The 16357-nt window shown below is 37.3% G+C and overlaps 2 protein-coding genes across 2 annotated transcripts in view; one reads left to right on the forward strand and one right to left on the reverse strand.

The window, feature by feature from the left end:
- Nucleotides 1-365: 365 nt before the first annotated feature.
- On the forward strand, nt 366-13171 carry RMDN1 (regulator of microtubule dynamics 1; the record flags this gene model as incomplete). Its single annotated transcript, XM_010022270.1, has 9 exons — nt 366-477; nt 2998-3085; nt 4678-4837; nt 5334-5423; nt 6064-6119; nt 8081-8168; nt 9641-9671; nt 10939-11072; nt 12977-13171. Coding segments are annotated over 9 exons (798 nt in total), but the record flags the coding sequence as incomplete, so codon positions are not given.
- A 2225-nt stretch (nt 13172-15396) lies between these two features.
- The window catches only part of WWP1 (WW domain containing E3 ubiquitin protein ligase 1), a 34309-nt gene continuing 33348 nt past the window's right edge, over nt 15397-16357 (reverse strand). Inside the window, exon 23 of the mRNA XM_010022269.1 lies at nt 15397-16319. Coding sequence (XP_010020571.1) covers nt 16220-16319 — 100 coding nt within the window. The 3' untranslated portion in view covers nt 15397-16219. The remainder of the gene's footprint in view (nt 16320-16357) is intronic.

Genomic DNA, 16357 nt, shown 5'->3' on the forward strand with positions numbered 1-16357 from the left:
CATGGAATCAACGAGGTTGGAAAAGACCTTTAAGTTGATCATCAAGTCCAACCTTCACCGCAGGACTGCCAAGTCCATCACTAAACCATGTCGCTGACGGCCTCATCTACACGGTTTTTGAACATATTTATGGTTTATTTTCAGTCTAGTGCTCTCTTCCTATTTTAAAGTGTAATTATGAGCCTCTGTTGAAAAAAACTAGAAAATACCCTCATGATAATGTGTTTTTTCTTAGGGTATTTTTTTTAACTTTTAAAAGGCTTTTCTCCATTCAAAATCTGAAACAAAATGGTACTAGAGAGCATACAAACTTTTTAAGTCAGCCTGACAGTGTTTATTAATGTATATCTTGTGATCCCATGCAGGTGCTTAGAAAAAGCCTTCAGAGGGGGGTTGTGCTTTCAACAGGGGCCTTTCTGATTTATGAAGCGCACAAGCTGATTTCTGGCTTTGCTGAGGTTCATGCAAGCTTCAAAGGTAATATTTTTAAATTTTAAGTACGTAGGTTATTCTAATGCAAACTTTTGGGGTTTTTTTTAGTGCTGGAATTATATAGGAAGAGGGTGAAATGCTTTTGATTTTCTCCATTAGGACTGCATGCAGTGTATTTCCGTCATAGGATACTTCTGAATTGGTTCAGGGTAGCCTTGTAGCAGTTTAACATGCCATTCTTTCACGTGTCACTGAAAGCAGATCTAGTAGCTAATCCTGTCTAGCATATAACACATGCACAAGGTGTATATACCTGACTGGTAGCCCAAGCTTTAAATAACATTGGGTAAGATGTCACTCAGGACTGCAAACCTTAATTTCTGGAAGTCCTAGTTAGTTCAGATTCTCAATATGAGCACAGTGCAATTCTCATTTAACCTAGTCAAGCCACATTTCAGACAAAATTGAGAAACATCTTATAGTTTTGTTACACTGAAAAAGGGGAAGAAAAGCCTTTCTTTAACTACCACAAAAGAATAGAACAAGTGATAAAATGTCCTTTTCAAGATCTGAATAAAGACAGTCTCACTATTGAAAGAAAAATAACATCTTAAAAGGGAATATTGTTTCAGACTTAGGTGTTTACCACATGGTAAATTAAGAGGGTTTGAGAGTAAGCCTAATTGAATGGGGAATGAGCCTGTTTAATGTGTAGGTCAGAAAGTAGTCACTTTGGCTAACCTGTTTCTTTTTCTTTCTGTGTCTTAAATAGAGGAACGTCTTAGATGTTTATACTTACACAAAAGTTCAGACATTTGACTTTCGAATGGATAAGGAACTGTTTCATTTGCTGTAATAGGTGGAGGTTCAGTGAATAGATTTGAGATAGCTGCTTGGTACACAAATAAGAAAATTTCCCATGAGGAACATAAAGAACGCTACTTAGCTGCCTCTGGTCTTCCTAGTGCTCTTACTTGAATCAGCAACATTGCAAAAAAAATAATCAGTGTTACTGAGCTTTATATGGAAGACAACTAGTAGATATTGTGAAAATAAGAGTGAAAAAAGAAATACCTGAAAAACATTCTTAAAGAAATAGAAGTCTAATAATGTACATAGAACCTTTGGTGGGAAAGGTGTCAGAAGTTTGAGTTCTGAGCATTTAGTCATTAGGTGAGTAGGTGATATTCAGGGAGACTCAGCTAGCAAACATAACAGTTTGCTGAATGTAATACTGAAGGTGTACTATGAAGCTCATTTTGGACACTAAAATCCAAAGTCCATGCAGACTGTTACCTTATCTTATCTTTGAAATTGTTGATGGAAAGCATTTAGGGGTGGCAGAGTTAAAAATTATCCAGAACGCTCTCCTGATCATCAGTGATTTATGTTCTAGGATATGTTTAAGCTGAAGAGAAGGCATTTATGTTTAGTAGCCTCCAGTGTTTGTTTCTTTTTCCTTCTGTAAGTAAAACTGCTGCTGTGAAATATGACTACCATATTCAGTAGATAACTTGATGAAAGAAAGCTTATAAACACATTTTTGGGGCGGGGAAGAGCAGAAAGAGCTTATGTTTTGACGCAGAAGTTTGATCACAGACCCAAGAGTAATGCCAAAGAGATGATAAGCATAGCTGAAAGTTCTGTAACAAATTAGATAAGGCTTTTGACTTCAAAGGTAGTTTTTTCATGTTTTAATGTTGGTGGCAAAAGAGTAAACTCAGTGTTTGATCATCTCCTGTACAGTTAAATACTTCAATAGAATTATCTACCTGCTTCCCTTTTGGGTATTTTTCCTTCTAATTCCATCTCTTCTCATTGTAGAATCTTATATTGTGACGTGTTTGATATTTCCATTTCTGGAATGCTGTTTTATATACTATGTAAAAAAACCCTGTATTATATACTATATGATATTTATTTATATATTACTATCTTCAGGCAGTTGTGGAAATTGTACTCCCCCATCTCTGTTGTTTTGAAGTATTTTCTAGAAGGAGATTTAAAGTATCCTAAGAACAATGGGTATTTGGTTCATAAATTGACACTCTAGAAAGCCGATTCTGATTTTCAGAATTAAATTTTGCTTTTAGTTTGTTGAACACGTAGAGGTTTCAGTAGATGAACTGTATTTTTTTGAGTTGTGTTTGTGAAAATCTTGAGGACTTGGGTCAGAAAACCTTTGAGCGATGTTTCAGTTTGGCTCATTGAGCAAGATAATGGGACCCACTCAAGCTGCAGTCATATGCTAGCAAAACCGTGGAACGATATTGAGAATGAAAAAAACAATCCAAAGTTCTGTTGCTGAAAGCTGTTTTGTAGTTTCACGAGAGAGGCAGGTGTTCACTGCTTCTCTTCCTAGTTGCTCACTGAAAATGTAGTTTATTCAATCCTCTTGTGCATATAAGCTGTTTGGAATGATGGCCTGGAAAGGAACTATGTCCTTTTGTTTGTTCCTTATGTTTTAGCTAGGTTGTCTTGCTCTAAAATGTTTTGTTTATGCTATAATGTCCTAATTACATGTAATTTGTTCTTCTGTTTCCACAATTTTAATTCCTTTTTAAGTGGAAGAAGTTATAGAGCAAGCAGACTACCTGTATGGGAGCGGAGAAACCGAAAAGCTGTACCGGTTGCTGGTTCAGCATAAAAATAGGTACTTGATTGCACTGGGACATTTGACTTCTTTTCTGTGCTCTTCTGTATCAATTTTTTCAGCTTATATTCTCTTTGTGGTATGCTGGAGAACCTTGGTTTCACCCTTATGTAAGTAGGAGAAAAGGACTCTTGATCTTTTCCCTCCTAGTGGAAATATGAGTGAAGAGGGACTGGTAGCTGTAGAAGGTGAGAGTCAACACTCAAGTTTTCAGTCCTGTGTAGGAGGGTTTCTTGCTTGTTTGATTTGTTACTCTAAGAATCCTTTCTAGTGGGGAAAAAAACCTCACAATGTATCTACACATTAGTAAACGATCAAAGTACCTAGAATTCACTACTGAAAATTTTGAGTCACTGTTTCCTTTTTCATTGTTGCCCAGCTGTTCCTTCTGTTTTTATTTGTCTCATGTCAGGATTTGAGTCTTCACAAAAAAAAGCTCCTTCCTCATGTAGTTACATCTTAGCTGCACAAAACATTATTGATAAGTGAACTGGGACAAGCTGCTTAAGGAGAAGGCAGAAAATGCAAAGTCCATTCCTTTGGAGGACACAAGGCATCTCTAGAACATTTCTAGAGGAAATCAACTGTTCAGTTTTCAGTTCTTTCCCACCACCCCTTCTTGCCAAGGGTGCAAGTAGAAAGCCTGCGAAGTTAAATGAAGGTCCTAGCCTCTAAGGGTCACTAAGGCGTAAGCTTGCTGCTAGGTCTATAACAATACTGATTATACTCTGAGGAGTAATGATTCCATTAGCAGTACTTAGCATTTTTGTGACTTGGGTGAAACATGTATCAGCTGCTGTGTTACTGTGTTGTTAAATAGTCCAGGCAGGACTGCTGCACTCTGAGCAGTGACCCAGTCTTACTCCATAGAAGAAAACTGGCTTTTACTGATGCTCTGAGATTAACAATAACTCATGTATGCTTTTCAATATTTTTGGTTTGAGTTTTATCACCAGATAAGAAGCTTTGAAAGTGCAATCAGTGTTTCAAAGCAGTATGTTAAAAAGATAATAAAACTTAAAATCCCTTTTCTTTGACTATAACATACCATACACCATTGTATATAGTTATATAAACATATATAAATGTACAGCTTTATGTGGTAGTGGCATGGTTAATTATGTTTTTTAACTGTTCTAGGAAAAATTTGATTATTTAGGTACAATTATAGAGGAAAAGATTCATAATGTTTTTAACATTCCTAGTAAACATTAATATCAGATCAGTGGGATGCTGGAAAAAACACTGTCTAGCTAAGAACCAGGTAGTCCTTGTTTTCCTTCTGGTGTTTTCAGTGGTACTGTTGGGTTTTTTTTAACTTTGCATCTTTTTTGAGAAAACAAAGCCCTTTCCTACAGAGATGTTCGCTTCACAGACCAGAACGGTAGAATAAAGGTATCATCAGAGAGTCTGTAATGGAGGGCTTCCATTGTTGTTTGTTACCTTGGAGTTGTAGATAGCATATAATGACAGATAATACACTGTGTCTTAATCACCCACTTAAGAGTACATATTGAAAGGCTGGTTTAAGATGTTTGCTTGCTTAGTTTCCATGATTGCTATAATACATTAGTGTTTCTGTTCATAACTAGTGATGATGCAGAGTTGTTATGGCGGCTGGCGCGGGCATCACGAGACCTAGCTCAGCTTAGCAGTACTTCTGCAGAGGAGAAAAAACAACTGGCATATGGAGCCCTTGAGTATGCAAAAAAAGCACTTGAAAAAAATGAATCAAATTCTGCAGCGCACAAGGTAAGCTAAGCAAAATAAGTCAAGTCTTGTTCTTTGATTTCTGCCAGTGGATGCTGGAACAGATGTGCTGTTACAGTAAACTTCAGCATAATATAACTTCTCAGTTGAGAATGAATGAGTGAGACTTCTAATTCTGCCTAACTGTTTTGGAAGATCAGAGTTCAGACTTTTGCAGCTAAATGGCCTCTGTACAGGAAACAGGAACTGGTTAAATATGTGAAATATGTGCAGGACCATGAAAGAGGTGACTGATGAGGTTGATTACAGCTGATGTAATTAGCTCATCCTTCTCTTACATAGCCTCAATAAAGTTGCACATGCCTCACGTTTCACATGCTGTTTCTGAGCACAACAGTAGCTCGACGGAGTTTCACTGGAAATCGCTTGTTGTTGTCTGTGGTGGTGGCAGCTGTTCCATTTTGTTGTCGTTTTTTAATTTACTATTAATAGCTATAGTGCTGTATTAAAGGTTTTATTTTTGTTCTTTGAATTACAGTGGTATGGAATCTGCCTCAGTGATGTTGGAGATTTTGAAGGAATTAAGACTAAAATTGGAAATGCCTTTGTTATCAAAGAGCACTTCCAGGTAACGTAAACAGTGTTCTGCACACAACAGCATTCACGTGTCCAGTATGTAGACTGCATGACAGCTGTGAACTATTTTTTGGCAAAAATTTGGAATTGTACTGTTCAAATCTCCTGGTGACACTTTGGTTTTGTAACAGTCCTGAATGCTCCACCAACCTCCAAGGAGGACAAATTATCTCCTGCAGTATACTAAGCCCATAGAGAAGGGAGTCTTAAAATAGCTGATGTGCTTTTAGCACTTCATAGGACTAGATAAAACGTAACTGTGCTATTGAGAAATGGATGTGTGGCTGTCTTTTTAACTGTGGATTGCATAGCAGTAAAGGACAAGTCCTGGAGAAGATAAATGACTACAGATATCACCAGAAGTAATATCAAAATCTGAACATGCCAAGTTTCATGTGAAGTGAGACTCTTAATGACCTACTACTACTAAACAGAAGTGCTTAGAAATCTGTCAGTGTCTTCAGTTTCTTCGAGATGAGCCCATTTAGTTGCGCACTGAATAAATACCGTATCACATTGAAATTCTACACACTGTTAATCTGGTTTAATTAACAGCCTACTTTTTAAATGTATTTTAATCCAAGTGTGGCAAAACAACTTTTTACATCTTGTGTATTTTTCCCCCTCACTAGAAAGCCATCGAACTGAATCCAAAAGATGCTACAACAATTCATCTTATAGGCATTTGGTAAGGCATATTTTCAAACAACAGTTAGCATGTGGCAAAGCAAAATGACACAATATAAAATGTCTTACATGAATTGCAGAAATGGTTGGAATAATTCAGTGGCTTGTAATTAGTTGATGCACCCATGAAAACCTATTGAATGGGTATAGGACATGATGCCTTGAAAAGGTCTGGCTGTTAATGCATGTGCTGTTGAAAAAGATGAAAAATAATTGCTCATTCCATTTATTTGTTTTCCCGTATGGAACTATTAAAAACACATTTTGCAGATGTAAGTATGTTTCCACAGCAGACATCAGAGACTGTGAGTACTACTCAATGTGTTCAACTCAACACTGAATTTACGTTGAATTTCGGAGCTGGCTGCAGGTTAATAGTCTGTGTATAGTGAAAAGCTAAAAGAAGCAAGATGTGTTCCTAAAAGACTTCTGTTATTTTTTTTTGTCATGCTGTATTTGATACTGTATTTTTAAAGTTATCTTTATGTAAAGGCAGCTTATAAATGTATATACATTAACAAAAATCTCTGAAATTGAATTTACTGCTCAGTGAAATTGTTACCAAGAATTACTGCTACATAGCAGGTGAGGAGACTGGAAATACAACTTTCCGTACAAACCAGGGCATTCTGTGGAAGCTGTGTGGTTGAAAGCCGTACCTTTGTGTGTTAGTGAGAGACTCCAGGCAGCATTTCTGGTTATTTTTGTGAAAGGCACCAAAGCTGCTAAATTATTTTACAGGAAATCTTTACTGTAAGATTGAGAGATTGAAAATAAATAAAGCCAATGTATTTGTACCTTAAAAATACACTAAAACCCAGTATTTTTGAATATCAGAGTGAACTACAGTTTACTACTCCAGTGGTTTTTGTTAGTTTGCAAACATACTTCATTTTTGCAGCATCCACCACTCATTCCCACAAGACTTAACGATTGCAGTAATCCAAATTTCTGAACAGATTAGAAAAGATGATGAGAAATCATTTAAGTGATAACTTTGTCACTAAAATATGCCCGTATTTTGTATACTCATGGAATCCCAGAGCATCTTCATTTGAAACTGGGATTTGGTACCAGCCAGTTCTTGAGTATTTTTTGCCTTCTCTGTGTAATCTATCCTGCATTGAACCTTTTTTATTGGCATTTCTGATAAGGCACATCCGATGGCAGAATTTGAACTCCAAATGTGTATTTATTCCATGCCTTGCCCCCTTCTCCTCCAGACACTTCCATAATTGCATTTATTGATTTTTCACCTCCTCTAGAGCACTCTATTTTACACAGTGAATAATATTTTTATACTCAGTGTGGGAGGGTAATAAAGTGAATAGCATTGTCTAACGTTTACACTTGGAATGTTCTATGTATTTGAAGTACTTCACAAATGTTTAATCCTTTCAGCACCTCTGAGGTAGGCGACTGATTACCTTTGTTATTCAGTAAATAGTACAACAGCATAGAATGGCCCAGCCTAGAACACAGTAGTTTGATTCTTGGATTTATTTTCATTCTTGTAGATCAGAATCTTTCAGGGACATACTGCAGATCTGCTTCATATTAATAATTGAGAAAAACAAGGTAGTGTTGAGGTAAGGCAATGGCATTACTCAGTTGCACCCTCTTTTTGGAAGTTTATTAGAATAGTATCAAATACACGTAAATGGTTGAAATCATTCAAGCTCAAAAGCTGTCTCATGGTTAGTAACTGGCCAGTTTTGTCTAATGTAATAGCAGTTCCCAGTAAAAGACACACCACCACTTCTTCAGCAGAGCTACGCAGCACCTTCAAACATCTTGCTGGTTTGTTGTGCAGTTGTAAGAACTTGCTTAGAGCTTGCATTGTGTCTGGAGTTGCTGCGATTCATGGAAACAACAATTATGACATCCAAGATATGAGAATTTTACTCGAAAATGAGAGAAAAAAATCTGAAGGATATATACAAATGTTTCCTTTTGCTCCAGGTGTTACACCTTTGCTGAAATGCCATGGTACCAAAGAAAAATAGCTGCAACACTATTTGCCTCACCACCAACCTCCACATTTCAAGAGGTACAATAAGAAAATGTTTCACATATTCCCCCTTCAAAGCTGCTGATACACTTTTACTAATTTTCCTGACAAAGCTGACCTCTGCTTATGGAGTAAGCATGGACTTGTGATTTTACAGCTGCAATTAATAAAATGGGAATATTACAGGAGAGTGAGGGATATCTAAAAACATAACAATGTAACAGTCCTATTTGTTTTCTTCTTTTTTTTTTTTTTCCAGCTGTAGCACACACAGAATAGTGGAAATTATTTATGCAGTTTGTGCAGCAGAAAATAACAAGCTATGTGTAACTTATTTTGTATTTACTATTGTGATACATTGCAGGTAACTGTCCCTGCTAGTTCCGGTGCTGATGATTTCTTTGGTGGTTATGCCATGTACTTATTTGTTAGGACTATGAGGATTTTTCTCTTTATATGTAAAAAGCAACAGTTTGCTTTGTTACTTACCACAAACAAATTTCTCATCCCCAGACTACACATGGTGAACTGGTATAGGAAAGTTTGCTGCAGCTGTTAGTCTTTATTTAGATCAACCAATAACTGGCCCACTGTATTTTGCTCTTTTAAGATGGGGAGGCAGGAGTCACTAGAAAGTAATTGTGGAAGGTTCTTACTGTTACACAGAAAGCAATTTAAGCTTGGATTGAAAAAGAAATATAACTTTTTAATGGAATGTCAAGCTTGTAAGTTTTGCTGACAGTCACTCTCAGAAGAATACAAACTATCAGCCAGGATTTCCAATAATGCAGAATCATGCCAGTTCCAGCTTCAAGTTCTGTAGTGCTTAAATTGGCTGAAGCAGCAAAGCTGTAGTTGAGAACTGTTGTTGAGCTGTGCTGGTAAGACTTCTGCAGTTTCACTAAAGTCTGTTTTATAGATACATCCACACTTAAGTTGTCTGCCAGTGTTTTCCCTCTGGCTGGTAACATCAGGAAGAGGTAGGAATGGACTGAGATTTCCGATGTGCTGGATGGGAAACTAATAGAAAAATGAGTGTGGATTTAATAAAGATTTATCCTCGTGTAAGACGGTACTAACTGCTGCTCTGCGGGAATCAGTTCTCCCTGAAGTATTTGTCAACATTTATGACCTGACTCATTCATCTGTTAAATTTATACATGAGAACTGGCCAGGGGAAACTGCAGTTATGTTACGTGGTAGAAATAAAATTCAACATTATTTTGGCAAGTTGAAGACTGGAAAAACACAATCCAATTTGCTAGGTACAAATAGAGGTACTGCATTTAGGGTGGAAGTGATGGGAATAGCTGGACAAGTACTAGTTCTGTTGAGAAAATGTTAAATATGACTGTACATTGAATGAGAACCACCAGTAGTTTACTGAATTAATGAAAGTAAGATCATGGACAGGAAGTTCTTCAGCTATGTTCAGCGTGTGTATAAGGCTTTAGTTTGATACCGTGTTCAATTTGTTCTCCATTTTAAAGATGACACCCTATCTTTTTCAGGCTCTTCGTTACTTCCACATGGCAGAGGAAGGTAATACCTCCAGCTTTTCTGGACAGGATAGTATCTTTAATGAATGACTTGCAATAACCCTCTAGCTTTTGGTATTACCTTAATAGAGTGTGATCTGCTGATAAATATACCAGCCTTTGTGCTAGTCAACACACTAGACTGTCATATTGCAATGTTTCATCAGAGATGCTCAAAAGCGTGTTATGTGCTTACTGTTGTCTCTTGGAGTGTAACATGAAAGATTTTTTCAGAATAAGTATTAAAGTGACATTAGTATCTTCATTAGTAAATAAAGTATTCTTCCCCAAGGCATTCAACTAGAATGCACAGGGAAGAAGCAAGGAAAAAGGGAATTTTATGTCACTTTTTCTGAATTTTCTTAAAGTTCAAAAGTCATCTGCATTCCAAGTAGAACAACAGAGAAAGCACACTTCTTATTACTTCACAAGCTATTTGGATCAGACTAAGTGGCGGTAAAACTGTCCACATGTAAAAGAAAATACAGACCTGGTATTTCTCAAAGAGGGAAGGCATAAGCAAAACTGACTAGCTGAAAGGTAAAGGAAGACAAGGGAAGACTGTGTTCTATGAAAGATTTGTATATAGTTAGTGAAGCGAAAAGAAAAAGTTCATTGTGTATCTATCTTCCCTGCGGTATCAACTGATGCAGCTGTGAACTGGAACAGTGGACTTGATCTCAAAATTTGCCTCCGGAACAACTCTGTATGTTTTGAATCCTGACCTCAGATCCAGCAGCAGAGCAGCTCTGTGCTATAATTATGCACAGAAGTCAAGATAGGTCTTTAATAATGATTGATACTCAAACCATACTTTATAAAAGCAACTTCTTAAACTGCTCCTTAAGAGAAAATTAAATGTGGGTACAGTTTTTTTTAAGCTTTCTGTGCAGCAAAAGCCAAGCTAACACTGGTATGTGTATGGTCTGAAGCTGGGAAATGTGCCCTGATTTCCTGGCCTGTACTTGCTAAGCTGGTTGCATTGCCTGCTGCACATAGCAGCCCAGAAAAGCACAGAATCTGCAAAGCAGAGCTGTTACACATTAAGCTCGTTGCTTTGCTCCTTGTTGAGGAGTCTAGTTTCATTTAGCGTATTAACTAACAAGCTGCTAGTTCACGTAACTAACTTGCGTATATGAGATCAAAACCTCGGAAGTAGTTTTACAGTGGCTTCCTTCAGATCCAAAGCCAAAATACTGTTCATCTTTTCCGAAGATTTTGATAGCATCCTGCTCATTCTCATGTAAAGCTTTTCTCTTGTCTCTATGCAGCTGACCCAAATTTCTACAGCAAAAATCTGCTCTTTTTGGGGAAGACATATCTGAAGTTAAACAATAAAAAGATGGCTCTTCTGTGGCTAAGCAAAGCGAAGGAGTATCCTGCACACACAGAAGAGGACAAACAGGTAGGAAGTGAAGAACTGCAGTAGTAGAGTCATATATTGTAACCAGCACGTGTGGCATCATGGCAGTGGAATGGTTTAATAGGTGGCTCAGAGTAAATTGTAGTTTAGCACCTATAATCCAGGATCATATCTAGACACCAAAAAATTCTAGTCTGTTGGTAACAGCCTCTGACCACAATGGTTGGAAATACTCTGTTTATAATAAAGAACAGTTAGTCTTTCTTCTTCATGATGCTTTTGTTAACATTAACCCATCCTTAACTGTGGTGTTGAAGTTAAGGCAGGCACCTGAGCTAACCTATGTCTAGGTGAGCAGATTCACTTTTCGTATGTCTAGAACTGGAAAGGTATAAATCACTGGTTTTGAAGAGCTAAAAACCACATGAACAGAAGGAAGAAAAAAGCATGGATGCACCAAAAACCTGCTATATCCATAAAACTTAACATTGCAGGCCCAAAGGGAGATATTCATTCTCTCTGAATTGAGACAAATGGAAGTATTTTAACTTTGACAGCAAATCTCCATGCTAGGGGACATGAGGCTCAGTTACCCTTGAACCACTCCCGGTTCAGATGAGTAGACATATGCTTCCTAACTGAATACATACAAAGTGCTTCTAGGAGGGATAAACAGTTAGATAGACTTAATACCACATTCAGTATAAACCACAGCAATTGCCATTATCTTTCATAAACAATCCTGTTACCATCAGGACTAACAAAGACTGATTTACAGTTGATTTTTCTTACAGTTGATTGACTTCTAATTTATTTAAGCATTAAGCTGAAGTGTGAGATGTTTTAACTGTTACAGAAAACATCTAAAATGTGTTGTGACATCTGAATGTCCTGACTCTAAGAAATACTTTGGTAGGATTTTGCACTTCAGAAAAAACATGACTGAGGTTTCCCTGTGTAGATTCTCTAGTAGGGCTCAAAGTATTTCTCCCAAAAGCAAGCTCCTTCAAGTAACATCTTTCAGTAGAAATATGAGTAAAGGTTCCAGTCCTCCACTGCTTTGCAAAATGTATAGGAATTTAATAGCCTAAAGAAGTGATGTCTCAGGAATGTATGAAATGGGTCAATTCTACTGCAGGTTAGTAGTAGCTGCAGGCAGATGTGAAACCAGCTGTCACAAAAGCTTGCCTTTAGAAACCATGCAGGAGTAGTCAGTAAGGATTTTTGTGCAGTAGCCAAGTTGTGAAGCTCCTGTTACCTGCTGCAGCTCTGCTTGGCCCTCACTACAGACATCTGCGTCCTTCTCTCCCAAAAGGGTGCAGAGCTGCTGAACTGAGAGAGGTGGTGCAGAATTCACTGGGAACTAGACTTGGTAGTCCAGAAGGAGGAAACTGGCCTGTGCCAAGAAATTGGAATTTCTGTATCTGCATTTGGCAGACATAAGCATAAGTAGGTTACATCTGAGTATCTGCAGTGTCTGGCTTATGCTGTTTGCACTGCTTCAGGACTAAAGTTTGTTGGGATTTTGTTTTGTTTTTAATATAGATGCACATTTTCCCCAGAATCCCTAGGCAAAGGGAGTCTGAGAAACAGTCTTCTCGCATTTCTTCAGCTGGTGTCTGGTTTTTAAAGTGCCAGGTTGGTTGGTTATGGTAGAGTACAGGACAACTTACTACATAATACTGCTGGACAACAGCCAATCAAGAGCTAATCATCTATACTCAACACAAATACACTTACAACATATAGTAAGTGGACACTGAAGGTACTGGCGTAAGTGGGTTTATATTTCATGTTGAGCATCTTGAGCTACAGAAGAAAAACTGCAGGAATGTTGTGGATTTCCAGGGCTGTGGTGAACCATCTAGGTGCTTGCACAGCAAGTTCTGCCAGAAGTCCATAACTATGTGGCACTGGTTCGTTACAAGTATATTTATTTCTTGCAGGTACAGAAAGAAGCTTTGGAGTTGCTTAATTCTATGTAACAAGAAACACGATGGTGGGAATCCAGTGCCTCAGGTTTGAGCAGCATAGGAAAAACACACCAACTACTACTGTGATTTATTGAAGCTGTTAATAAAAGTATAGCCTAAACCTGCTGTCTTCAGCTTGTTTTGGTTAAACTGTCAACTAGATCTGTTTCATGTGATCCTGTCTTGATTTTCATGGGAGTGAAGGGCATCATAGACACATGAGGTGTATATTGGAGAGGAGGGGCTGGGACAGTAGAAGGGAACTACACTTTGGAGGCACACAGATAATGACTTGTAGAGATGAAGTAAAACTTTCTTCTTGTTCTTGCTGCTTTTTAGCAGGAACTTTCACCACAAAAATAAATGAACCTAATTTAGATATACAGCACAGAAAATACTTACAGATTTTCCAAACAATATATTCTCATTATCCAAGAGAAAAAGAGGACCAAGTAATGATAACATGGCAGGCAATCAAATATACATGGTACTGCCAGTAGAAAGTCTAACAATCTAGAACTGACTATAAATACTTAGTGTTTGCTTTAATAGAAAAGGATACTGCAGTCTGTAGGAGGAAGATGAAGGGCAAGCTCATGCCAGGTCAGCAGTGAAAACGCACCTTTTCTGCTGCAGAAAGCAGCATCTGCACGCAGAAGAATGCTAATCCAGTGACTGAGTTAGTTAAGATTGTTGAGAGAAGAGCAGCTGAGTTGCTTGCAGGAAGAAAGGAGCAAGCAGAACCCATGAACTACACAGTAGCTCCTTCAGGTAGTATTACTGCCCCCATTTCCTCATCTGATCCCCAGCCTTTGCTGCCTTTCCTCTCTGCTGTCTTCCTCCCTACCCCTGAGCACAGCAGAATTAAGGGGAATGCAAACAGGGAAAGTTTCAATGCAGTGTTACTGAAATTCCCAGAAAGTCTAAGTTAACTGTACATAGACACACACATGTATATACGTAGCTGTTGGTTTGGTTTTATTTCCTGCAGAGCCATGCTTTCAGTCAGTGCTTTGAAACCAAGTCATAGATCATACTGCCATGTACAGAGGGCCACTGGGTTTGTTTCTCCTTCCTTCCTTTCTAATCCTTATCCACAGAAAAAACTACTGCAGTTATGAGGCAGCTAAAAAACCAAAACAAGAAAGCAACTACATTCTTGTGATGTGCTGTCTTTTTTATTATTTTGCTCACTTACTCACAGATTCACAAAATTCAGCAGTTGGTAGCGGGTCACCAAGTCAGTCATTAGTGCAAACTCATGAAGTTCAGCTCTCTGACATTCACCCCTCTGACATTCACCCCTCTGAATGATCTTTCAAGGGAAGCCACATGCCCTTCTGTTACTCAACCTTTGACGTTTGGTGGTTGGTTTTTCTTTAAAGCTTCCTCCATTCTAACCAGCATAAGCCATAATTTAAATGGATTTGCACTTCAAATTAATTTTATGCTCTATTTATGAAAATGGTTTCGCAGGAGACATTTGGTGTAATATGAAAAACCCTCAAAGTGGTAGAATTTTTTAAACTCTTCCAGAAAGTTCACGTAAGAGAGCAGTCTATTGGGCCCACTGCACAGCTATGTGCAGGCTAACAGCTCCGCAGTGAGCTGGGTGTATCGAATACAAAGCCTCAAGAGAGTCCAATGTGTAGAAAAATAAAGTTTTAGCAGAATTCAGTTGCTGTATTGGAAAGATACATGAGTTTTTCTGCATGTACACTTTTAACAGTGCAATATGATATGTTACAGAAGTGGTTTTAATCATATTTAAAAAATCATTTTCCTGTGTGTACAAAATTCTTTATAAGTTAAATGTAATGGAATTTACAGTTAATATTTAAAGCATAATACAAATGGTAATTTTAAACATGGTTTTACTTTATAATAAGGAAGCACGGTTTGCTAAAAGTAGCATTTAATATCATTCACATGAATAAGGTGTTAAATTCAGGGGGGTTTTAAACACATATTTGCAGTTCAGCAAATGCCCTCAATGCCAATCAACCTAATTTTAAAATGCCTTTATACTACAGTGCACTTAGGACAAACTTGACCTACACAAAAGAATGACAGGGTTTAGACATACTTAATTCAGGTACATCTGAATTTCTGTAAGAACTTAAAAGGAATAAGAGTATTTAATACTTAAGGATATTTTTATCTGTGCAGAGCTTATGTAACTTTCATTTTATTTGAGTTTACTAGATCCAGTAACTGAAACTGAGGATGAACACAGAAAGCAGCAAAGTTCACATTATCTTTCATATACCCTTATAGCTTAGTGTACATTAATATACTCTGTACAGAGTTGTACAAAGGACATCAGGGATTGAAAAGCAAAACAAAAAAAACAAAGAAACCTGTAAGACACCAGACCAAGGAGAGAATGTGTAATATTTTCTCTTTTATTATTAGTTTTTCGTTGAAGATTACCTAACATCCTTGTGGTAATAACCCAAGGTAATATGTAAACAAATTTCAATGCTGCTCAAATGAATTAAAATACTCTGTTCAGCTCCTACAATAAGTCAGAACAGTGGCACCAATTCCTTTCAACATTAAATCACATTCATCTTATTGTACATGACTTTTGTGCAAGTAGTAAAGGCTTTACTCATGACCTTGGCTACATCAGTAGAGAGGGATATATCAGCTATTTACGTATTTAAAAAAATTAAAGTGACAGAACAACATATTCTGTCGTCTCAAATACCAGCAGCATCTTTCTACATATTTAGGATACATTTGGCCTAAGCCTTTAACACCTTCTAGAACAGCCATGCAATAAAACAAACTTGGAGATGTTTCTTAAGAGAGAACACAGAGCAGTTTAAACATTTTTCTGAATAATAAAGCCAAGATAAAGCAAATCCAGGCCCTTTTAAATGGCTGCAACTTTTCATACACTTAAAGCTCTATAAAACTAGAGCCTATTCGTATATATATTTATACTTCTTATATATATTTTAAATAAGTCTCTTGTCTGCTTTCAAAATTTATGAGGGGTTTTTCTGGTCTTTTGGAAGGGCAATAAATAAAAGTAGAAAAGGCTGAACTGTTTTGCATATCTTTGTGGAAGAACAGAGAACAATTATACTTTTAGAGTTCCAGAAAGATCACTGTACAGAACAAAAAGCTTATATACAATTAAGTGTGCAATTTTAGTTGGCTGGGCCTTTTGTTATGTAAGATCTCCTTTTTGACTAGAAGCCACTTCTACTCTTGACCAAATCCCTCTGTTTCTTCAATGGCAAAAAGCAGCTTCTCTTTTAGTTGTTCATAGCTTTTATATGGTGGCAAATCCAAACGATTGAAACTGAGCAGAAAAAAACAAAATGTTAAGTTTAGCTGAAT

Source organism: Nestor notabilis, unplaced genomic scaffold, assembly GCF_000696875.1.
Source record: "Nestor notabilis isolate BGI_N333 unplaced genomic scaffold, ASM69687v1 scaffold10409, whole genome shotgun sequence".
Lineage (NCBI taxonomy): Eukaryota > Metazoa > Chordata > Aves > Psittaciformes > Psittacidae > Nestor > Nestor notabilis.